This window comes from Gavialis gangeticus, unplaced genomic scaffold, assembly GCF_001723915.1.
Source record: "Gavialis gangeticus isolate Ggan-Ray unplaced genomic scaffold, GavGan_comp1, whole genome shotgun sequence".
In the NCBI taxonomy this organism is placed as follows: domain Eukaryota; kingdom Metazoa; phylum Chordata; order Crocodylia; family Gavialidae; genus Gavialis; species Gavialis gangeticus.
Genome location: NW_017728997.1, coordinates 23,532,460 through 23,558,197, shown reverse-complemented (window position 1 = coordinate 23,558,197; position 25,738 = coordinate 23,532,460). Strand labels below are relative to the sequence as shown.

Below are 25,738 nucleotides of genomic sequence, written 5' to 3'. Positions count from 1 at the left end.
CTCCAGGCAACCCAGAAAGGGGGTGCAGTGTATTTAATCCACCATACGAGTGAGAATTGATGATGCATGCACGTGCAGGCTACCCAGTGACTACAGTCAGTCTCTCACTCTCTCTCTCTCCTTCAAGTCATTTCAGTCCAGGTATGATCAGCTGTGATATGATTTCAAAGACTAGAGAGATCCCCATCTATGGGACCTCTCTTGTCCTGTTATGCTGGTTCATCCTACAAACGCTTGCTTAATCTAGGCACCCTCCTCCTGTCTCCTGATCAACACATGAACAAATCCAGCCAACTTGAGGAAGTAATAGTTCATTGAGGAAGCAATGGTTTTAAAGACGCAGAATATTTTTGAAGCAGGGAGTACTAATTCAACTTCAGGCACCTGTAAGAGAGCTTCAGACCTGCAACAAGCAAAAAGTTTAACTCAAAAGCCAGTGGCTGCGAGAAAGAGTGGTTGTAGAAGCCGTAACACAAGGAAGCTCGGTGTGCAGGTAGCTCATATCAGGCCCTATATATAAAGGCATGTCAGGGAAGCTGAAGGGGTCCTGTCCGTCCCAGCCCTCAGATACTAAGAGGATGAAGCTCCTGGCATCTTCCAGAACACACTGTACTCTCCATGTTGAATGTGTGCAAAGCTCTGATGTGTTGAGGGGGAAAAACAAAGCCTTCTCCATGACCTCCATTGAACCTGTGTCTGAGCATTCATCTCTTCTCTCAAGATCTCACCCAAGACCTTGCATAACCCCTTCAGGAGGCATTTGGCAGGAGGTTGATGTGCCTGCCAAATGACTCACCGGGAGCAGGCAGGGAAGCCGTGTTGTCAGAACCACACTTTATGGCTGCAATAGCAACCCCGGTGTGTAGCAGGACATACAGTCTCTCTGAAGGGATGAGGCGCCAAGGCAGCAGCCTGTACTACAGCCCTGATCTTGACCAGCCTGCAGGAGCGCTCCAGCTGCACAGGCGAACACTAATGTATGGGAATGGTTCCCCATAAGCACAACTTTCTGAAGCCCTTTAACTGTTTTAGAGGCCTCCTCTTCTTCCACGGCAGTTTTATTCATTGGGGGCATAGTGGCCAAAAAGCCTAGAACAAGGGCTTTGGGGTGGCCAGTACAGAACAGCCTCAGTGGAAGGACTTCACCATGGGAACCTCCTGTGCAACCCTGTCTCCTCTCGCACACACCCAAGAGTGATGGAAGAAAACAGGGTCAGGCCTAGCAGCATTTCCAGCTGATAACACAAAGAAAATGGTACAGTAAAGGAGGAGGGAGAAAAAGGGTGTCCTTTATGGACATACTGCCACATTAAAGCTGTACTTGGCACCTAGGTACCTAGGATGGAAATATTGGAAACAGAAGGGAAAAGACAAATGAAATATGGGAGGTTAGCTCCCGTCCCCCTCCTCCTTCCGCTCTGAAATGGCTTCTGCTGATGATTTACTTATTCTTCTCAATTAAAATACCCATGCTGTTGGTCTGTGCAAATGCACCACCCATCCTCCATTCATTTCAGTCATTTGTAGCAACTTTTCTTATGCTGCAAGTAAAATTTTAAAAAGCTCCTAAGTGACTCAGGAGCCTTGTCTCACCAATAGTCCACCTGGCCGTGAAGTGCCTAAGTCACTTTTGAAAATGGGACTTTAGGCTCCTAAGACCATAAACTCCCCAGGGCAGGAACTCGTGCTTACCACAGTGGGCTCTGCTCTCATTGGGCTTTCTTGATACTGCCATAATACGCATAATACAGGAACCCCTTGGTTTCCGGTACATTGTTACTCAACCTTCAGCAAAAGACCAACATAAGAAACGTTGCTGCTCAAGAGACTTCTCATCGGAAGCAGTTGTGGACTTCCTTTGAGCTATTTATTATATAATATACAGCTCTTCTACAAACGTTCTTCCCCAAGTGCCTTTTCAAGATCCTTTGTTAATGCCTTTGCACATCCTGCTCTATGGAAGGTAAAGTCTAACAGGTAGATACAGAATGATTAAGACCTTGTTTGTGCTTAGGTCGCTGGGCACAGAAGTCCTAATAGCAGGCAGCAGCTGGCACCACCACAATGTGTGCACATCCACCTGCTCTTGGTGGCTCTGTGTGGCTGTACCCTCACAGTTGTGCCACCGGAGCCTACAGCCACCCAGGGCAGAATGGAGCACAGCAGCAGCTGAAGGTGCGGGAGTGTCTACACTCTTGGTTGCCGGACAGAAGCAGAAATAGTACTTCGTTCTGGAGATCTGCCTGAAAAACTGCGCAGTACAGATTAGGCCCAAGTGACTTGCCTTCAAGGTATCACAGGGACTCTGTGATGGAGACCAAACAGATCCCTGGTGCCCTTGCTTTTTGTCCCCTGTGCTAGTCCCTAGACAATGCCATCTCTCTTTTACTTCAGGAATGCAAATCAAGTGCCATTTCCAGTAGAGCATCAAGCATTAAACATACAGGAGGAGATTTCAAAGGTACAAATGGCAGGTAGACCTTTAACTCACATTGATGGTCAAAGCCCTGCTGAGCACCCAAATGCCATATGCCTCCTTGGAAACTCTCCCCCTCAGCGATTTGAATGGAGAGTAAAATCTGCCCTGTTTTCTAAGGAGCCAAACAATTTCCTCTGTACAAACCTATGAACCCAGCAATGCATTACAGGCATACAAAAATGATTTCCTTCTCACCATTAGGCATCTAAAGAGTTGAGCATGTTAATTAAATCCTCCCCACTCCTGCCCCCAACACATCATGGACATCATGCCCCAAAAGAATGAACCCTCTGATGTCTTACAAGGCCCTCATTATCATGGCATCTAGACATGGCTGTAATGTATTTATCTTCAACAGTCCTGCAAGGCAGGCTGTGCAATTCTTCCTGTTTTCTAGTTGAGAGAGAGAGGTGCAGAACGTCTAAAAGTGAGCTCCACAGTGGATGCAGAATGGGATCAACAACCCAAGTGAGGCGTCTTCACTCACATGGAAAGAGATAGGCACACCAGGGCAAGGTTCACAAAAGCCAGCACACTGAGCAGGAAGCTGCCAAAGCTAGTCAATAGAATCGCTGATATTTTAAGCCCTGCCCCACTCTGAGGCTTCAGCACCTGGTGGTGGGTTGCTAGGAAGTGTCACCGTCACATGGGATTCACAAGACCTGAATTGTCTCCTGGAGTTTGTGAGCTAAGCTTGAGCCCATTCTTTTAAAAAATGTAGTAGTTTCTTTTGCAAGCTGCTGAGAGAAAGGAGGAGGAAGAAGACTGGAAGTCCCTCCTTTCAGTATGATATCCCAAAAGTTAAAGCACTCACCTGGGATATAGGAAACACAGGGTTATAATTCCCTCCCCAGCCTGAGGGGTTCATCTCCCATGTCACATATTAGGTACCAGGCTATGGGCTATTCTGCAGCAGGAGTACTCTTAAAGCCTCCACTTTGCACAAGTGAATTACAAATTCATCGGGCAAGAGGAAAAGAAGGAGCCAGCATGACTCTAGCCTAGTGTCTAGGATACTTACCTGGGAAAGGAGACCAAGGTCCCAATCCCTGCTCCAAGAACAATATGTGTGTTTTTCAATGACTGTTCAATATCAAATGACATCATCCCAAACTAGGTGCCTAAGCCCCTTTGTGAACCTAGCCCTAACCCTCTTGTCCATAATCACAGGAGTCCATGGACTTTGTGCCCAGGCCTAACACATTCTAAGTTACAGCCTTAATCACAGGACCATCATCTTTCCTTCTTTAGAGAGTCTTTCTGCTTCAACCTACTCATCATATAAGGCTCCCAACTGTGTAGCAATATGGCATTCTTCAGGCTGATTAGGTCAAGAATAGGTGGTATCATTATTCCTTCAATAACCACTTGCAGAACCCGAGGGCCCACACCATGAATCTGTCACCTTCACTTGGCACAGAACAAGGCTTGCAATTTTTATAGCAATTATTTTTGAGTAAAAAGAGCAAAGAGAAATTATTTGGTGTTCTCTTTTAGAAAATGTAAGTAAAAGTGTGTTAGTAAAACTGTCAGTGATTCACAGGCACTTCAAGCTCAGACCATCACTTAATGAACTGTATATAAAGGAAGGACTCACTGCCAGTAGAGATGTTGAACAAGAGAAAAATAATGTCAGGGTTGGGATTGCACAATAATCCTACAAGAACAAAGACATAACTGTGCTCAGGCAGAGGCAGAGCTCTCAGCTCACCCCATTAGATCCTCTGACCTCTGCTTCCTAAAAGCAGAAGCAAGAAGTTTAGGATTGAGGAAAGAACAGAACAGAGGCACCATTAGTCAGCTCCCATTTACAGTTCCAAAGCAATATACAAAGTGTCACAGCTGTGTGAAGTTAAGTTGTGAAAGAGTCTCCATCCAGTCAAGCATCTGTAATTCTGGACACTAGAGAAGGAAAAATAAAGGTGGGTTGGAAATTAGAGGCAAGAACTGCACAACTCAGATCTGAATCTCTCAAGAAACATACTTGAATCACAAGTTTGGGCCTCTTACTGAGGTAGGAACAAAGGAGTTTAGATCTGGCCCCTGACTTCTCCCAAATTTACATCAGCACCAGAATACTCTCCCAGTGCTAGCCTGTGCCAAGAGATAAGGTGAGGGACATAGAGAGGCAAAGAGATAGAGTGGACAGAGCACTGGAGTAGCAGCAAGAACGCTGACAGTCTAGTCTGGAGTTTTCTCATTAATATGCCCGAGAAGGTTATCTTCAAAATGGAAGTTTCTACCAAATATGAAAATTTCTCACAACATTTTGCCCCAATCCTTTTTGATTTAAAAGCTTGGGTCATACTAAAGGCCAAGTCTTGCTGTTAAAGTCAATGGCAAACTTCCCTGTTGATATCAATGGGAGCAGGATTTCACTCCAAAAAATTAAATCATTAACACCCAATTCCTCCCCTGTAAAATTGGCATTATCCTCATTTAACACATCAGAGAATCTGAAGCCCATAGAGGTGCAATGGCTTGGCTGAGGTCACACAGCAAATCACTATCTAATCCAAGTCGTCTTCCTCTCAGAGCCATTCGTTTTGTCATGGGCCATTCTACCTCAAAGTTACTAAAGATACAGGAAGCCACCCAGTAGTCTCTCTGATGAAACAGAGTAACTGTCCTTAACTTTATTTCTGTAGGTAGCCCCCTTGAAGTGCATTGGATTATGCTTATAAGGCAAGCGTGATTTGGCCCTTATTTTTGTAGGCAGGGCAGAGTCACATGCCCATGTAACGTCTGTTATTATATTAGTATTGACAATGAAAAGTATTTTCCTACACACGGGGTCTAGTTCTTCTATGACCACTGATTTATGACTAGCTCCCAAGACTCACAGAATCACATGAATGGAGAAACTCACAATTCCCTAGTAAATAGTGCCTTTCCTAAAACCTCTGGCCAGTGTTCAGCCTCTTGAACCCTTAAATGTCCAGTCCTTCTCAGTGATAGAATAACTCTTAGCATAGACTGAAACTACAGGCTGTAATATTCACCTCAATAAGTAAAGAGCTTGTCCAAAGTTCTCTTCCTACATAGATCCAAGGAGCATCAAAGTTTCCAAGCAGCCCGTATAAGAACACATATGAGCAAAATTAAAATAAGAGTTATATTTATTTCTCCATTGGGTGCACAGGCCTCATCTCATAATTAAGTGCATTATCATCTCATCACTAATGAAGACCAGTTCTATTACAAATGTTGGCCTGCTTCTAATAGCACGTACTGCTCAAGGAGTAGAAGGCATGAAACAAATAAGAAAGCTGAAGAGTTTTAAGATGTGGTTCTCTTTTATCCAGCCAAACAGAAGAAAAAGCCAGGAGGATCTGCAAAGAGTCTCTCATGCAACTCTTCTGCCTGGAGTTGCCACAGGGCCACGTTCTAGGCATTTCTCTTAAAAATTAAACACCACTGATTAAAGCCCCTACCTAGAAACTGGAGAAAACTAAAACTTTCCTTGAGTGCCCTTAGCAGATACAGTAAACTCTAGTTAATTTACTGCTTCAAGGTGAAGTAGGCAATAGCGGTCAATTAACCAGAGTTGATAACAGGGGATGGAGGAGGAGGGAGGTGATGGAAGAGAATGAAAACATGGCCAGTTAAAACATAGTGGTGAATTACCCCTTAGACAAATTAGCCAGAGTTTACTGTAATACTCTTCTGGCTTGTGAGAACTGAGCATAGAAAGCACAGAAAACTTCAAGAGGGAAAGGAGTACAACACGTGTTCTGGAAAACACTGTGACAACAAAGCATGCGTCTGTAAGAAAAACAGTGCATCTACTTCCACAGTATCTGGGACAAATAACTTCCATCTCAGATGCCCTCCTCCCCCTGAACCTGTTGGGAGAACGTCCAAGAGACACCTCACTCTGCCACTCCAACCACTGCCTCCGGCTCACCACACTCACCATTCACTGTTGATGGTTTGTGAGGCTCCTAGCCTGGGAATGCTTTTGGGCAGGTCCAGCTCCAGCTTGCAGGATAAAGCGCTCCATGAAAATACATCCGTCTTGATGCCACTCTGTACTGTGATCACCTCTAGTCGTGATCCCATGTTGCCTGGCACACTCTGCCTCCTTTCACAAGGCCGTCTCTACACACCCAGGATTCTGGCCATGCTACTACTTCCACTTCCAATACCCAGCTGGGTCCTGCAGCGCTCTCACAATTACAGCAAGGAGAGACCAGAAGGGTATTGGATCCTTAAGTCTTTTTTTTTTTTTTGGAAAATTTTTCGTATTTCAGTTCAAATTAGCCAGATCAGTTCTGAATCCTCTTAACTGAGCAAAACTCAATCATTCAAACCAGCAAGCATCCTCCACCTCGGACTTTTCAGCCCAGAACTTCAGATACTCCCAAATCTGTTGGCAGGCATCCTACGTGCAGGCCCAAGCCCAGAGAGCTCGGGGTTTGGATGCCCCCAAGTCTCACTTGCCCTTAGGCGTGTAGCCAAGATCCTCCAACTGGAAGCTGGCCTCTGGGAAGCTAATCGCAAGACTCGTAGGGTGTCCTGTCGGTAGTGCATTAGACCAGGGTGCACCCTCCACTATGCAATGCCCAGACCAAAATGGATTTGAATGGCAACAGACCAGTGCAGTGACTACACTTGACTCTCTCTCTCTATATATATATTTTGTTTGTTTGTTTTTAAAGAAATGTTTCATGTTCCAAGCCAAATCCGCCCAAACAAGTCCAAGCCCATGAGTCAGTCCAGAACCGTAAGTGGCCTTACAACTGGGAAACACCTTTCATCCCCACTAGGGGCTTCAGGCATTTCCAAAGTCTTTTGGCAGGCATCCCAAGTGCTGGCCCAAGCCCAGAGTTTTAGAGTTAAAACACCCTCAAGTTTCACCTGTCCTCAGCTATATGCCCATAGGAGCAAACTAGACAGGAGTCTGATCTATAAGCTATTAGAAATTTCCCTTTTCTTAACCAACCTAAATACTCACTCGTCTCATACACCACTACCCAGTGATTTGTGACTGAGAAGCCAGTTACAGTGAATTTTCCCTCAGGCTGCACAAGGCCCAATTCTGTTACTTTTTAAACTCACAGTAAGGATAACAACATCTAATCATCCCTACAGCCAGGTTTAAATTAATTTTAACCAAAAGAAACATAATGCCCATGCTAGCAGAGTGGGTAGCACCTATGCAAATTAGTCCTGCTCAGTCTGTTTTTCGGTTCCATCCATCAGTAGATAACGCCTTCCTTTCTGCATTTCGGTCTGGAAGGCTATATCAATGCCACAGAAAACAGAGCTACCAAATCTACAAAAACTGGATGACTGACGACACGAGGACATTCAAACATAGGGAGACGGATGTTTCAGGTTCTGAATTTCTAGCAGCTTTCCAACAGCAGTGGAAAGCCATTCACATCATTCTTAGGAATTAAATTTGGCCAGGGCATACGGAACAGGACAGACATAAGACAATCTGGTCCCGTTAAAGCAACGCAGAGGAGCTCAAAAGCATCACTGTTTATATTTACAGCCAAACTTCATCCCCTCTATATTTAGATTTTATCCTTTAGTGAACACAGTATTGTGGGAAGGTTGTTGGGGCTGGTTCATGAAGGCTGCTCCCTCACCTTCCCACATCCCAATCACACATTTTTGACCACGAGCAACCACTGTGCGATGACAAAGTGCATGAGTTTGTGTTCATTCAGACCCTACCCACTCTGCCGTAACTGCCAAGAGGTGCCAATTGTTGTATTTTCTTTCTGCCAAGTGCTGCCAGTGTGGCTGGCATGACCATATTAGCAATACCCAGAGGATTGGCAGAGATTGGCCCAGAGAACAGTTCAATTTTACTTTTAGCACATTCTCAAGTTGTGAAACAGAGGCAGACTACTTATGCAGAAAGGAGTCTTTTTAGGGCTACTCTTGCCACATTTCATTTTATGGTTTCTCTACCAATTCTTTGAAAATTATCTGAATGTTGGCATTAATCCCCAGCTAGACTGAGGGACCTGGACAGCCACAAGCTCCCTGATAAATACAGATCGAGTTTGCTTTCTTGGGCTGGAAATAGACATAGCCAAATGAAGTCAATCAGCTGTGCTGGGATATGCCAGACCTGTTGTTCTGCCTGTTGATGCTGCAAGGCAACAGGCGATGCGCAGGGTTTGAGGGACCCTGTCCTGTGTGACCCAGGAATTCCCACACAGGATAAAGCCCCTCGGGCACTGGGAGTGCCTGCTTGCCTTTCCCCTCTGACAGAAACGTGCCCCGAGGGAGGGACGTGTCTCCATAAGTGGGGAAAACTGGGCATATGCTCCTGGGGTTTGAGGCACTGGCTGCCTGTGCTCTCATGACATTAATTGCCATTAATAGCCATTCAGCAAATAGATGTCTGCTGCTAAATAGCAGCACAGAATGAAACCACCTTTGTGACAGCCACAAATTTTCGGCACTTGGGGGGGCGACAAAGAGCACAGGAATCTGTTTTCTTGGTTTTTGTGCCACCATAACATTTTATAATGGCACAAAAGTGGTGTCTGTTTCTGCCCCTAGTCCCCCATTATGAAGGCTGGGTTATTTTACACATTTACATAGCACAGTCAGTCCTTCCTCCAGTTGCTAAGAACCACTGCTGCAACAAATACTTAAGCACTCTCTTCCCTGCTTTTACACCATGTTGAGCATGGGTGCAACATGCATAAACTACAAATAAAAAATACTAGAACTACAGATCTGGTTTGTGCTTTAACTGCTCTTCTCTTTCAACTCCAGGGAACTGGTGCCTTGAATTACAGTAGAAGAGCACCCCCAAGTGGACAGCAGCAAATGTTACTCTAGAGAGCACTTCAGGGAAGTTGAGTTAAGCTGGAAGCGCCTCTGTCACAGAACAAAAAAAAAGAAAGCCTAACAAGCAGTCATTGTTTGAACACCTGCAGATCTCCCTCTACAGCTGGGAGGATGCCAGCAATGCGTTCCTTGCTGGCCAGAGTTCAAACTGTGACCTTTTAAAACAGGAAGCAGGTGAAGGCTGGGGTTTCATGTCAGAAATCTGGCAAAGGGAAAAGCAGAGAAACTGAGAAGGTAGAGGGGTCCAAGCTGCATACCAAATAAAAGAGTATTTCAAAATGTCATTAACCTTCCTGCCTTACCCTGTACTCACCGCCACCTCTTTGTGAAAGCACCCTCCTCCTCTACCTTCTCTATTGGCATGTACTTGCACATGGCTAGTGGGGTTCACACCATGTCGCGAAGACAGTGCTCAGTCCTTATGCTTAGATATATCGGGAAACCATTTTAGAAGCCTACACTTCAGAAATGACAGAGCACCTGTCAGTTATGTCATGTCACATCAGTAAATCAACAGCAGTACACACTGTTTTATGAGGCTGGACAAAACTGAAGCCTATTGCTGTGTCGATATGCTGGCAGACTGGGAGACCAAGTGGTTAAAGACAACAACCGAGAGTCAAGACTCCCACACTTCATGAAGACTGGATTGTGGGTAACTAGCATCTTTCACAAGTGAGAATCCCAGTTTACCGTCCCATGACAGGGATATACACTACTTCTCTCCTTCAAAAGAGGCTTTGGAAATTCTAGGTGTAAATGGAAAAGAAGAGGACAGCTTAGCTAGAATTTGGTTCGCTTTCCTTAAAAATGAAGCATTCAAGAATCTTCCAGGACAAGGGTAAGATTTTTTTCCCTTGCAATTATAAAAAATAATAATCAGAAGATTATTATCAGAAGATAATAATCAGTCACAGTGAACACAGCTCAGGAAGGGAACTGTAGCGGGGCTGTAAGGGGAAATCAAATCTTAACATGACTGGTTTGACCAATCTGGGACATATGGAGTAGGGGAGGGGGAAAGGAAGGAAGCCCTTTACACATATTTTCTGTTGACAATGAAGCAAGGAAAAATGCTTAAGCATGTATTTTGGCTTAAGAAAAACATCAAGCCTGTCCAAAATTCACAAACGTTTTATTCCAAGTAACACTGAAAAAAGAAAAAGAAAATCAAAGGGAGCACCCTGGTTGTTTGATCTCTATGTAGGCATTTCAAATTAAGTAGATTACATACTTCTAGATGCTCCTTGTCAGTAAGAGTTTTACTTCGCAGGCGGGCTGGGGCATAAAAGCTGTAGCAACCTGCTGCTGCAAGGATGCTGTGCTACAGCTACAAGTTCCAGTGTGCTCTTTGCTGAGCAGGGTCTCAAGCTGTACATGGCTGTCCTGAGCTAACTAGGGAATGCAAGGGACTGCCCCTTTCTCATACAGCACGCTACGAATATTACCTGCACAAAAAAGTGCTTAACCTTTTCTTTCTGTGCAAACATTAATAGATTTTGTCCTGTGGACATCTCCCCTCCCATTCACAGCACCCTGGACCACTTCCTTCCATTTATGATCACATAATAGCTCTGTGGCAGATGCTGGTATTGCTTACAGGAGAAGTATTTGTATTTTTCAGCTGTCCTTTATTGCAATTTAGCAGCAGGGAAAAATAGTATGATAGCATCTTCCAGCTATACATTGACCGTTGTGAGAATCGCTGTGCTGTGGTGACTTTACAAATGATAAAGCCCAGGCCAAATTTCTCAAGAGCAAGGAGAATGTCATCTTCAGAAAAAAATGGAGCAGAGTAGTGGCATATGCACACAAAGGTGTTTGTACCACAGAAAGTTAAACATCCTCCTTCCCTATTCCATAAGGAACCTGAAGCCTGCCAGAACATTGCCAAAAAACCCCGTCACCCTTTAAAGTCTTCTAAGAATTACTTTTAAGTTATAGATTTAGCAATGTGGAAATACTGCTTTTACCAATAACTTCACAGATTTTACTACCTCTTCGTCATAGTCCTAATGCTATTCGCATGTCTTCCACCTGTTGAAGTCTAGGTTATACCTCAATTCTAACCTCTGGAGTAGGACCTGCCTATTTGTACAGTACTAGCATAAAAGGGTTCCCCCAAACCAACCATAGTAAAAAAATAATATGTTTCAAAATATCAGCTTGATGTACTGAAAAACACTTCTGAAAATAAATAGGTTCCTGCCCATCTGGACTACATTCCTTTGCACAGTTACTTTAAGAGGCATACTTATTTGTAATATTCAACATTCACCTTCAGAATTCAAAAGCACCAAGTCCACGTTAGCTCCAAAGTTGTACTTTATTTAATTAGAAAGCAGAATGTTTAGGCATAAGCTCTTTTTGTGAATGTCCCTTGTACAACAAGCAGGTCCTGTCTTGAGGACATATCTACCTGTAGGTATACCAAGGTTCCAGCACTAGACAACGTAACAGGTGCATTGAACAAGCACTCTTTACCAGACACGCAAAAACTGATGGTCTACCAAGTTGCTGAGAAGGTATTTGACAGAAAAATGCAAGTAACATCTCCAGCTCAGCCAGAATGATATGCCCAGAACCAAGGTCTTCTTCATTTTAACAGTGAAAGCTTTGATTGGTTTTATAGGGAAAATTCTTCTTCCCCTCAGAAGCCTCAGGAAAAACATTCCCTACATTTGCATCAAAAACACACACTGTTAATCCTAAAACAGACTCTGAATAAAAATAAGAATGTAGTGTGAAGTAGCAGCAAGCTTGTTGTCATAACAGTACTCTTTATTCACGGGTACTTCACTGCATCATTTTCACCCCTTTTCCAATTCTGGTCCTTGTCCAAAATATGAGGGTGGTGGTATGTGGGAGGTTTTTTTTGATTTTTGGGGGTTTTTTTAATTTTAAAGTAGAATCTTGCATTTTATTTTAAGAGGTATGGCTCTCACAGAGCTTGCAGAATTCTCATATATTTTGTAGCTGAATTAGATGGTTCATACAGCAAGAACTTCTGGACCTTGTCTACATTTTTCTCCATGACATGCAGTAGAGAAGCTCCCATCACTCAAAGCAGAACAGTATTTTACAGTTTCAGAGTAGCAAGAGAAAATACACAGAAACTCAAAATTGATGCAGTACAGAAAAATACGCCAACATTGCTGTCTCCCACTCTGGTTCTCAGGCTGGCAATACTGCTTGGAAGGAATTTTGTGCGTGTCAGGAATCTTGCAAATAAAGATTACTGCATTTGGTCATCTAAAAAAATACTGAAGGCTTAAACGAAAGTGAGATACTACAGATTTTTCAGCTCCCTTGAAGTCTTTTATAGACACTGCTCCAATATGAAAGACTGGCCCTGAAGCATAAAAAGGAATCCCTATACTTCCTTGACAAATGTTTTCACTATCAAATAATCAAGTCAACATGAATATACTTAAGCATATGCTGGAGATGGAGCAGAGAAGTCTTCTGTGTGGAAGAGACATGAATTACTTGACAGCAACTCTGGATCCTGGACTATAAACTGAACTTCAAGATATAAATTCCACTTGCAGCATTTCATATGAATGAGTCTCTCACAATTGACCAGAAACAAGTAGTCAAATACTTGTCCCTTCATTGCTGCTAGGCCAGCACTTATTTAAAAATGAGAATACCTTGGGTTTAAATGCATGGGCACAAGTGTATTTGCATCCAGCTAGCTGTGAGATACATTTCTCAACTTGTGTCAGAGCTGGAAATTACTATGGTCAAGGTGGTGATGAAAATGGTAGCTTGAGCATTTACAAGGCTTCCCTGTCTTGTCAGGTTTAAAGGGTAAACTCTTTAGGCACAATATCTGCTTCCCTGGAGGAACCAAGACAGACCTGAGTTTTTCTTCTCATGAAGAGAGGGGAAAGCATTTTTATTTTTATTCTCTACAGAAACTAGGCAACAGTCTGAAGCCAATACTCATCATATGACAAGACCTAACTTAATTTACAGGACATCTGGAAATAGAGGCAGTTTTGTAAAGACACTAACAAACTGCCTCTCCCAATCTGCCATATTAAAAAAAACAAAACTAAACAAAACAAAAAACTGAACATATTAAACAGTGTGTGTGCTTACAACCTTAATTATGGAACTCCAGTGCCAGAGGGAAATCCTTTTCTTGGCACATCCACTGTGGAGATGCAAACACAAGATATACAGAAAAAAAATCCCTTCCAATATATAACCCTCCCCACTCATGCCCGTTTACACCAAAGCCTGTGAAAGCTTCAGATCTACCATTTCAGCAAGGGCATAAAAAAAGTTAGAGCTGTCAAACAAAATCCAATTAAAAAAGATGGATTTACTAATAAAGTAATTAAAATACATTTTTCTTTAAAAGGGGTTTTTGCCATTTTCCAACCCTTTATAAAATGCAAACGGTATGCTAAAAAAGTCTGAACCAAAGGGAATGTGCTTTGGAAACATTATTAAAAATACATGTTCCAAAAGCATGATGTGCCCGAGTTTGTTTTATTTTTCACCTGATTGGGTAATTCGAGAACACTCTTCCCCCTTCCCTGGGTCCATAAGAAGCTGGCTTTAGAAAAGAAGAGCTCCCATGCTGCCAACTTCACTCTGTTCCTTGACAAAGATTTCAAAGTACTGGTAAATGATAGTGACAGCAAGCAAAATTCCAGTTCCAGACCCAATCGCCCCAAGGAAATCTGCTAGGACAGAGAGGGCACCAATGCAGAGACCACCAAATGCAGCAGCTGTGGGAATATACCTGTAAAATACAATGGTAATAAGAAAAGCACTGTCAAATTTCACTTTGGATTTGAATCACACTACTTTTCACATGCAAGAGTGCAGTACTGTTGTAGGATAAAAGGTACCTGGTACTGTAACCTAAAATCAAGAGCTGAGTGTTTTTCCTATAAAGGAAATACCAACTCCTTTAAAACACGAAACTAGACTTCAGGCAGCTAGGGTCAGAGTGCTTTTTCAGCAGCTACCGTACAATTTGATACCATTGTTACTAATAAACATAGAATTTTTTGTAACAGAACACCCTTTTCCATCCTGGTTTCAACAACCAGGAAGGAGGAACAGGCATTAGGATCATACTAGACAAGGTGGGAACATAGCTTGGCTCAACAGAAGGACAAGCTGGAGTTATGGATAAGAAAAGGCTGTATTAGTAAGCATAAAGGGCCGGTCTATAGCAACTGGCTCACCCAAAATACAATGCATCTTCTCCCAAATACTTTAAAGTTAGGATTGTGATGGACCAATACATACTGGCACCTGTATCCCACCACAAATTACATGTTTATATTATGGATCAATACACAGTGGGAAGCACTGCAGAACTCAAGAGATCCCTTTTGTTCACCTCTTGGCAAAGTATTTTAATGATTAAATATTTTTAAAAGTATTTATGTAGAACACAGAACTCTGACCCAGAACTGTATGTAATTGAGGGATCTGAATATATTTAACCTTACTCATCAAAACAGAGTGTTTGAAAATGTAAATGCCTGTTTAAAAGCCAAGTGTATTCTTATAGGTAAAAAAATAAAAAAAAACAGTAGGAATATAGGTGCATATGCATGATCACATGGAAAAGCTTTACAATGACCTGATGTAAATGTTTCACCTGACTACTCACCTATTCCACTCTAGATGAACACTGTAGTTTAACTGTACTATACAGTACTAGCATAGGAGTGGACAAACAAAACAATGACTAGTTCAGCTAAGTATTAAGATCCAACCATTTCCTTTAGAAGTTTGCATTACATCTGTCCATAGCCTAAGTTATATTACTCACATTTGTGAAGTCCTTAACAGCCATACGAGGATACTAAAAACAGTAGAACCATCACAATAACTGCTTACTAAGCTGGGCAATTGCATATACATGTCCTTAAAGGAGACAATGTGGGCCTTAATTCAACAGCTCTTATTCTGTCCAGGGAACCCTAAATCCCATACATCCCACAACTGTCAAACAGTACTGAAGCCAGGATGTTCACTACCGCAAATACGTTTCTACCACTTGAGCCATGTCCTTTTGCTGTGAAATAGCAATAGGTTGCACTACCTCTGGGCCTAGCCATTAGCAGATGAACACATGTGCTAGGCCAGAACGTTACATGAAGACTGACCTGGAAAGAACATGATGTATTTTTATCTCACCTGTTTAGTTCATGTACCATGGAGGTTTCCCTATGGCCTCTCATGACCATCTGTTGCTCTTTCAGTTGTTTGGCAACCTGCATTAATGCAAGAAGTTGAGGTTATAAATTTGATGCCAGTTTAAAAGATACTATCACAGAATCTGCCAGCAGTTTAGAATTAGTAGTAAGGTCCCTTGTGGGGCTACATGTCAACCATCTTCCAAAAAACAATATTAAAAGCAAAGCGAAGCCATTTACAAGGATTATGTTTATTTCAATTTGTCTTTTTCCACTTTTGTAAGCCAGGATGGGCTGAGTAAATAAGAGGCATCTCTACACCATCCATTATTGGATGCTTTTGGGGATAAGTCAAATTATGCTGAAAAAGAAGCCACCACTGGGAATAGGCAAACTATAAAAGAGCAAGTTCCTAGTGGAATCTTTTACCAACCAGTAAGCAAAACTAGGTAACCTTTAACAAAGTCAAACGTGGTTCTGTATAACACACTGCAATTTTTTTGTGCTAGCTCTTGTAAACTCCACAAATAGAAACTCAAGGAAGTTTAAGCCCCCTTTTGTTTGTTTAATGCAATTAGGGTCCAACAGTCTCTCCTGTAGTGCTGAGACAACATTCGTAGCATATTTGGTATTTTACGCACAATAAAAAAACAAAAACTAGTCAACGTCTTATGACTGCTGCACAAAGGTCCTCTCACGCACCTAAGCAGCTAGGTGCAATCCCAAAATGAAAATGTTCCAGCTGTTATAACTATAATGAGAACTGTACATTACTCATATTCCATTTTTTAGTTCATACAGTTGCAAAACAAAAAAAAAAAAAAAAAAAAAGCTCACCTCCTTACCAAAACCACATACCCTCAATGTCAGCCATTTTTCACTTTTGATAACGCCCAGCAATGCAATTTAAGAATGAAACATTTTGCCTGAGCTTCAAGCGTCTTGGAACAACTGACCCTCCCTGAGGCCAGACAAATGTATATGAGATGAATTATTTTCATGATACTTGGAAACACTGTGACAACTAACTATTATACCCAAAGAGGCCTCAAGAGAGCTTATTTTGGCCAGATGCGTGTTCAAATATTGCTTTTAAATAATGTAATTACTGACACTATGTAGCTGTGTTCTCTCCACTATGCTGGAGAAATGTATGACTTTCACATTGTCTTGTTTTCTTCTATACTACCCAAGTGATGTTTAAGCATCTTTTTTCCTAAGCTGCTCAACAAGACCATTTTGTAGTTTTTTGTTTTTTTTAAAGAGGCAACGAGCAAGGAGACAGCAAAAAGGACATAAAGAAAGAATCGGGAGACCAGGATTCTACCTTTGTGTGCCCAAATTCTCCCACTTGTAAAATGACAATGGAAATGCTTACTCACTTAAAGTCCTTGAGATCGTCAAGACAAAAGGCAGACTATGTATGCAACATTACTGAAGCACATCTGGCACTAGTCTATAGTGTCCATTTCAGAATATTACTGGGAGGGAATAATTACTGCACAAGAATTCTCCTGACTTAATGCTGCAAACTTATTTCTTTTACTTACATCTTTGGCAGAGGAGCCAGAGACTTCAATCCATGTCTTAGAGAAGAACGCACAGGAGCCCAGCATAAATACTATATAAACAACGGCATGGACAGGATCCTCTAACACTGAAGTAAAGGACTCAGGGGGTGACAGATAATAGCAAAGTCCACCGACTGGATAAGCACGAGCAGGACCTCCAGATGACGTGTCCTAAAAGGAAGAAGCAGATTTGTCCTACTTAGTTTCATCTCCCCGCCTGTTAGCAGTTAGACTAGCCCCCACAAAAAGCACCACCACACCTCATTACTGGGTAATATTCATGCAGTGCACAGGGATTTGAGTTTTCCCAATAAGAGCAGTTTTTCAATGACATAGCAAAATATAGTGACACATGAACCAAATGAATTAGGGTCAGCAAAGGAGGAAGAAAAACCAACCAGTTAGAGATTGAACATATATATATTCAAAGGAGAAAGCTACACACTCTACAGTCAACAACAAAGGAAAAAACATCAGAGGCTGGACTATTAGTCTCAGGATGAATAATTCTGCTTGTGAATAAGTGGCCTTATTTTTAGAAAGGCTGTCTCCCAGGCTGGGCATTTAAGTGGGGCCCTTATACAGCAGATTATAGAAAACAGCCAAATACTTACAGACCAGGTACCCAGTAGGCTAACCAACAAGTTGCCACTGAAGCGAGCAGACAGCATCTGGGAGATCACGTACAAATTGGATACCAGGGCAGACTGAAGAATGATGGGAATGTTGGAAGTATAGAACAGCTTGATAGGGTAAGTGTTGTACTGGCCACGGTAGCGGGCAGACTTGATGGGGAGGTCCACTCTGAAGCCCTAAAATAAATCAGAAGAAAATCCATCATTATATTTTAGAGTTGACATAGATAAAGAGTACAGCAACCCCACTATTTCAACAAGACCTCATCAAAAGTCCTGCTGGGAAACCTGCAGGTGTCATGTGCTCTGCCAGCTAAGCCATCCACTTAAAAAACTTCTGCCAAGACCCTGGAACAATTACAGCTGGGCAAGGCAGCTTAAACATACAAATGTATTAAATGCCACGGTTCTTAATAGACAATCTTCAGTTTGCTGGTAAACAAATTCAGCATAGCATCCAGGGGAGGAAGCTTTAAAACTTAACTAGATTTATTTGCTGTTTGTGGACTTTTTGCTCCATTCAACAATGAAAGGACACAGATTTTTAAAAAGTCTAAGGTGTTTTCTGTCAAAATGGCCTGGTCTTTTTGGCAAGGTCTACTACAATACACATATCCATCAGCTCTGTTGGAGAGTAATGACAGATCGCAAGCCTTTGGTGGATACAGTAAGCCAAGTATAGAAGCCTGTAGCCTCTGCAGATCAGGTAACTGAGTACCAGAAGCAAGAAGCCTTCTGAACACATCAGCAGGTGAAATGTAACCCTGAAAGCAAATCAAGCTTTAAAACACTCAGCACATCAAAATTTTGTGGAAGAACAGAACCACCAAACACTGAACTAATTTTATTTGTATTTATCTTCAGAATCATCCGCTTTTCTATGGAGGCATTTCTAAAGTCTCTACCCAAAGTACATGAAAATGCAAGTGATACCAGGTAATGTATATAAATATAGTGAGCCATGCAATCCTTTATTATTTCCATAACAAGCACTTTTTAGACAACGTTCTCAGTTCCAACTGACCTGGAAGTAAATGACAATTGCAAAGACAAAGATGGTGGCAATCAGGTTCATGAGGTTGGGAAGGTTCTGGCGGTAGAAGGCTTCACGGAGAGCTCTGACTTTATCTGTACGAGTAGCCAGCAGATGAAACAGAGCAATGATGGCGCCTTCAAACTCCATTCCTTAAAGGAAAGAGAAATTGCAAGGAAGTGAGTTCAGGTATCTTGTGACCTTGAGACTTTGTCCTATTAACTAGGGTTTGGAAATACACTGTAGAATAGGATTTTAAAAGTACTTGCTTTTAAAAGTACTAAATCTGCTGTCACTAGCGAGTTTTACCAGAGACCTCCAAGGAACTGGTCAGGCCACACACTTGCTATAGGAAAACAAATGAATATGGAAAAATGCTACTAAGTCCAGATGCTAATAGTCTAAACATGGATTTTATACCCCATAGCTTTTTTACCACAGTGCCAAAGAACACACTTTAACATGAAGTAACAATTGTATAAAGTAAAGGAATTTAGAGATGAAAACAGAGCACTTAGTAGCTGCAGAATGCAGCATATCTTGAAAATCTGAATCATTATTCAAAATAGTTTTGGAACTGCATTGCTAAGCAAAGTTATTCAGAAACCCAGATTTCCCACAAAACAAAGCAATAAGCACAAAGGGCAATGAATTACAGAATCAAAGCCAAAATGACTAAGTGACATTTCAGAGGAACACGGTACTTTATTTTTTTCCAGCAGGAGTCAAAATTGTTTGCTTTGTGAGCATTGGGTTCTCCTGAAGTATAAAAGACAACTTGGATTAGGGAAAAACAAAGTCACATCAGTAAAGCCCAAGGCTGTGGAAGAATAAGTTTTGAGTGTCATAACTACAAAAAAAAGAGTCTCCTTTGAATCAGTGGCACTTGCAGCAGCAGACTCAGATGGCCCCTTTTGGGCAGAGCAATCTTACATTCCATACTTTCCCACAATCCTCAGGATTACCATCCCTCCTGCCAGTCTCTGCTAATCATACATGTAACCAGTAACCCTAAAAGTGGTGCAAGTACTCTGAACACTTAAAGGGCAAAAACAATGCAAGTGGAAAAAGCTGCAGGTTAAGTATTAAACACTCACAGCTTATTTTTACACCTCAAATTGGCTGACTTTCCATAAGTAGGTACTATGTTACAAAATTAGAGTGTTCTATTTCCTTCGCCTCATCTCTCCTTGCAGTACCATAGAGTACTTTCATAGGATTTACACCTAGCGTGCAAACATTCCCCTCATAACTGGGATTCCATTTGATAAATGCTACAGGTTAAGAAATCAGGAGCAGCTTTTGATGGTTATTTTGCCACATTGTTTTTTTTCCTTTTTTGGGCTCAGAAATAAGATCTCTCTAAAACTCAAATGTGCTTTGGATGCTCACCACAGAGCTATGAATACGAAATTTAGGTAATTGATACTTCAGAATGTGGAAGAATGAATGTAAATGTACAAGGGTAGCCTCTTCATCTTCCATAAATAAGTCCTAACATGAGTAAAGACCACAGAGAATAAAATATGTTACCTCGACCAGTGTTCACAGTGGTGGGGCTGAATGCCTTCCATACAATAGTCTCACAAATGTTAGTAGCAATGAAGAGAGAGATGCCAGAGCCAAGACCATAGCCTTTCTGCAGAAGCTCATCCAATAGCAGAACTATCAATCCAGCAACAAAAAGCTGCAGGAAAGAAAACAGCATTATTCACCCTTTTTATTTTCCTAACAATGCTCACTCTGTACAAGTGTTTTGTGCTACTGGAGGTGGCAAAAAAGAAAATCACCAGAGGTTAAGCAGCAAAAATCCGATTTAGTTGGCAGACACTGGTGTCTTGATCTCTTTTTACTCCATTAGAAGTGGACAATGGTCCTTGAGGCTGTTTGTTCACACCTTCTACACTCAGGCTAAAAAGGGAGCATAATGTTGAGGAATGACATATGGTCTGGTATAAGGATTACCTGAATTGTGATAAGCAAACAGATACCAGCACCCATCTCCGATGGATCTCCGTACATCCCAGTCATTACATAGACGATAGATTGACCGATGGTAATAATCATGCCAAACACTGTAGAATAAGAAAAAGCACTGGCTGTTTAGTCCAGAGATTTACACCCAGGAGGAAGGTAGACTAAGTAACAGAGGTTTTTCATTGTAGGCTCTGAATTTAGAGGACTGTTTCATTAACTCCTTTCCTAAGTTAAAATTAATTTTAGTCAGTGAAATCGGCTGTAAGACACTACAACACTTACAAATATTTCATAGCCACAGTGAGAGAAAACTGTCATAAGACAAGAAGCAGAAAAGTTTCCACGCTTGCAGGAAATACTTTTAAGAATATCTTGAGTAATAAGCTATTGAGCTGATTCTTAAGCATTTTAGATTAGGTTTTTTCCCCCAATAAACAGATTTGTGTGTGTTCCCCTTATTTATTTCACAAGTTGCAATGAAGACATAACTAAAGTTATCTAAAAATTTACCACTGGGGCACTAATAGGACCATTTATTGCAAGGAGTCATATCAAGAGTCACAAGAATGAATCTGCAACAAAGAACTGCCTCATTGTTTTGCCCTGCAAATATGCTTCAATCCTAAGCAAGGGACCATTTCTAGGCAGCCAGGGTTGAGGGCTGGCTTTCCAACATGCATTAAATGCTTGGCTTCTCTGCTGTACGTGCAGAGGGACTTAGACACATATCCACTAGGAATGTGACTGAAGCTTACTAGATAATAGGCCAAACAGCAATCCAACAACAAATTAGAGCACTAGAGTATTGATTTGGAATCAAGGGAGACCTGTATGTCAGACTCTACGATTTGTCACAGGGTTAAGTTCACAGCTTACTGCTTCCATTGCTACAGTGAGGCCCTCTCCGAAAGAAAAGAAAAAGCATTCTATACGAACCTCCTTCATTATCAGTTGCTACTTACATTTCTGCGCTCCGTTGAAGAGAGCTCTGTCTTTTGGGGTGTCACCAACTTCAATTATCTTGGCACCAGCCAGCAGCTGCATGATGAGCCCAGAAGTGACAATGGGTGAAATACCCAGCTCCATCAATGTACCTGTCATATGCAGAAAGTGGAATGAAATAGAATCAATGCAGTCCAGCCATTTCCATGGCAAAAAACTGACAGGCTTACCTCACCAGGGTGAACTAATGTGACACAGAATTAAAAATAATACTTTTTACTTTATAAAAATTATAAAGTCTAAGTCAGTTTAAAAATAAAAGCTTTCAATGGAAATTGAAGCTTGATGAAAATCAGTTTAAACCATGCATCATAGCATCACTCCTCAGAGCTTTCAGAATGATAAGATCAATCCTTTTTCAACAGGTATGCCAGGTTTAGATGATATAAAGCTTCTTTCACTTTTTTTTTTTTTTAAACAAAGGACATTCAAAGGAGTTCTGAGGACAGAAATGAGCAACTGTACAAGTGTTCCAAAGTTATATGGTAGTCTCTTCCCTTCCTACTGCACTATAGTTAACAGATATTGAAAACTGATATTATATATACACTTGTGTGCACATGCACACACACACAGACTGGTATCAAAGTATACTGAAGCAACTATACTTCACTTGAATTGTGTCAGCATTAAAAAAAAAAAAATCTTCAGTGAACAACCAGCCAAACTACACCAACCACTAAGGATTTTTCTGCCCCATGATTCACTCAAAGGTGTCACTAAAACAAAACTAAAAGGTTATCACATAGCTGGGAAACTGCATTCAAATGCACTGTACTTGCTGCAGAATTTAGAGCCGTCTCATTCCCCTTTTGTTTTCAAAGGCTATTTGGCTACACTGTAGATATTTGCAATATATGCCCATCCATATATGGAATTTTTTATACTGTTTATGCCAGCTCTAATCCCCAAATTTGTTTGTTTTATATTTTATCTGTGTTTATTGCTTTAATTCAGATATTAAACATCATTACTAAAAACCTGCAAACCAAGATAAGCCCCAAATGTTCAATGGAGCCAAATTATGTAGCAACTAGAAATACAACAAAATCATGCACTAGGAAGTGAGAAATTTCCCCAAGAAATGGGATCATACCTCTGTTTGAAGCCAGAATTACTCTCATCCAGTAGAAAGGATCTGCTGAGTCTGATGACATGATACCAAACAAGGGAATCTGAATGTCCATGCAATGAAAGGGAAGTGAGGTTAAATAAAATTATGGACTTGGTTTCCCTTATTTTAAGGAAGGGTTGAAGGACTGTTACACACATACCTGGCAGCATACTAAAAAGATGAAAAGAGTGATAGCTGTCCATAGCACTTTTTCTTTAAATTGAATCTAAAGCAAGAGAGATAAAAGGGAGAATTATACTGAGTAAGCTGTCACTGTCAATGTCTGATCTATTAAGCCAGTTAACTAAACTCTGATAGCAGCCTCAGCTCATTCTACTTTTCCACCCTTTACAAGATAAGTAAATATAGGCTTCTTGAAGAAAATTGCCAGTCCCCCTTTCATCCCTTTGATGCTGTATAGAGGTTTGAAAGAAAAAAAGTGCCAAATCTTTACTTAAACTTCTATTCAATTAAACAAGCATAAGTAAACAATAAGGTAATTCCAGTGTTTTTACTGAAATTGATACTTATAATTTAATATCCTAAAGAAAAAAAAAAGCTTTTAGCACCAAACTAAGATTGTCTGAATTAGCTGCATTTCAGAGAAAAAGATAATTTTAAGTTTAATTTTTAGGTATACAAGTTCATATGTCTCACATACATAGCCATAGCTTATGCCTGATCTACAAGGTTGACTGTTTTAGCTATATTTACCAAAACAATTGCTCACCACAGTACTTTTAGCATAGATGCAGTTATGCACCAGTACATAAAGGTACTTTTTGTATCAATACCATTATACTCACAGCTGCAAGGGTAGTACTACTATAACTATTTCAGTTAAAAATAATCACATTGCTGACCACTACAGTCACGTCAGTTCAAAACCTATATCAGCTAGGCCTTATACATTTTATCTTTCACAAATAAAGAATGATGAAGGACAATTTCAATAACATACCTTCCTTTCTGGCTTTTGGATTTCAGGCAAGATAACACAGAAGGGCTTGATTACTTCCAGAAATTTTACTGCAAAACAACAAGTTAAAAAGGCAAATGAAACACAGGTATGAAATTGATAGCAAACTTGATTACTAGGCACTGAAACTTGATAAAACACAATCTGAAAAGTTAGTTTTTACAAGTCTTCAGGATTCCAATTGTGGGCTTAGGGCTTTCACACCTTAACCCCACATGGATAACCGCACTGACAAGAATGAGAACGAGTGGAATGTTACAGGAAGTGATTCTGGGTGTTTTCTGACTATCTTTGTTGAGAAGGACTGCAGGAAAAAAAAAGCCTGTAAGTTTTGCTACGTGATGTTTTTTTCCCCCCCTCAAGAGACACAAACATGCTCTTTACTTTGTATTTAGGATGGCTACTTCCTTAATCTGATGTTGGCCCAAGTGTCTGTTCTCCCATTATTCTTCCATGTCCACATGGACATGAACATTTGGTTCCCTGGGAACAACTAGCCAAGGCACACTCTTTGCTGCCTCTAGCTGTCCCTGGGGACCCCCTGTGCCATGTGTCCTCTGGCACGTGGCAGGTTACCCCAGATGGGGTACAGGAGGCTGCAGCCAGCACTGGGCTGGCCCCAGCAGCCTTACCTGGGGTCCTGGGGGCTGCTGGGGCTGCAGCAGCAACAGTCCTGATGCTCAGAGCCTGGCTGGTAGCTAAAGCATGGCTCTGGACAGCCAGACACTGGCTTTGAGTGCCAAATGCTGCCCCTGCATGCGCCACTCTTTATTTTGCATGGCTTTCTGTTCTTGCACTGCAGAGAAGAGCTGAACATGCGGTAAGTGGCACTGCGGACACCACACAGCCACGCTTGTCTAGACACGGCCTTGGCACATCAAGCAGAAGGTACAGTTGGGCCACACAGCTGAATTTGGGCAAAGTTACTCCATCCCAAAGGACTTATGCATGAAACTGCTCTCTAGGGCAGCAGTTCCCAAACTCCAGCAGTTTGGGAAAACGATGTAAAACGATATGACCCTATGACAAAAATGACATGACAAATGTAAAATGATATGCCCTTAACTACCACCAGCAAACTTTTCAGTTCAACCTTAAGTAGCACCAGCAAATTTTGGTCATTTAAAGGAATTATAATAAATCTGTTAACGCGTACCACAGATTGGGAACCGCTGCGCTAGAGCAAAACATTTCCTCTGAGAGAGGAAGGCAAACCTCAGCACTCCCCTCAGCTCACGAAAAAAGGAACTTGTTAGAAAGCCTTGAACCCCTCCAAGGTGGAAGGGACACAGGGAAGCATTTTCCCCCTCCAAGATAGGCTTTCAAGGTTCAAAAAAGACCCAAACCCAACGAGTCTCACACCTTGCGCCTTGCCATCCCCGCACAAGCTCCAGGACAACAAAAGGCACTTGCAACCCTCCTACAGAGATGCAAGACAAGTCACTTTCACAAGAGCCCAAGTCCGGACAGGGCAGAGTTTCCCACACGCGTGTTAAAGGCTCCGGAGCCCGGGACCCGGGGGCGCGGGGGGGGGCCCTGCCAGCCCCAAGGGCACGGGGAACGCGCTGATTGGCCCCGGCGCAGCCCCGGGTGACTGGGGGCAGAAGCGACCTCAGAACGCGGCTGAAGGAAGGGGGTCCCCTCCAGGACACCGCCCCCGCGCGCGTTAAAGGCTCCGGGGACCGGGCCCGTCAGAGCGGAACTCTGCGGGGAGGCTCTGGCTCCCCCCTCCCCACCGCCGCTGCCAGGACCCCGGGGAGAGGCCGCGCCGGTACTCACTCCCCATGGCGGCCGCCGGCGCCGGGCAAAGAGCAGGCGAACAGCAAGCGGCGACTACGAGAGACACGTCAGTGCTCGAGCCGCCGGGCCTCCTTCCGCTTCCTGCCACGCACGGGGGTCGCCGGGAGCCTCTACGCACGCGCGGCGGCCATATTAGTGCGGCCGGAACTATAA

At 42.2% G+C, this 25,738-nt stretch overlaps 1 protein-coding gene across 1 annotated transcript; it reads right to left on the bottom strand.

Moving 5' to 3' along the window:
* Nucleotides 1-11,608: 11,608 nt before the first annotated feature.
* Nucleotides 11,609-25,675, bottom strand: SEC61A1 (Sec61 translocon alpha 1 subunit). Its single transcript, XM_019504944.1, has 12 exons — nucleotides 25,565-25,675; nucleotides 23,768-23,835; nucleotides 22,967-23,032; nucleotides 22,789-22,867; nucleotides 21,653-21,784; nucleotides 20,679-20,788; nucleotides 20,247-20,400; nucleotides 18,705-18,865; nucleotides 17,660-17,857; nucleotides 17,025-17,216; nucleotides 15,476-15,552; nucleotides 11,609-14,060 (listed from the first exon to the last, which is right to left on the bottom strand). The coding sequence occupies exons 1-12, from the start codon at nucleotides 25,569-25,571 to the stop codon at nucleotides 13,874-13,876; spliced, it is 1,431 nt and encodes a 476-aa protein (XP_019360489.1). The 5' UTR covers nucleotides 25,572-25,675; the 3' UTR covers nucleotides 11,609-13,873.
* Between the last annotated feature and the right edge of the window lie 63 nt (nucleotides 25,676-25,738).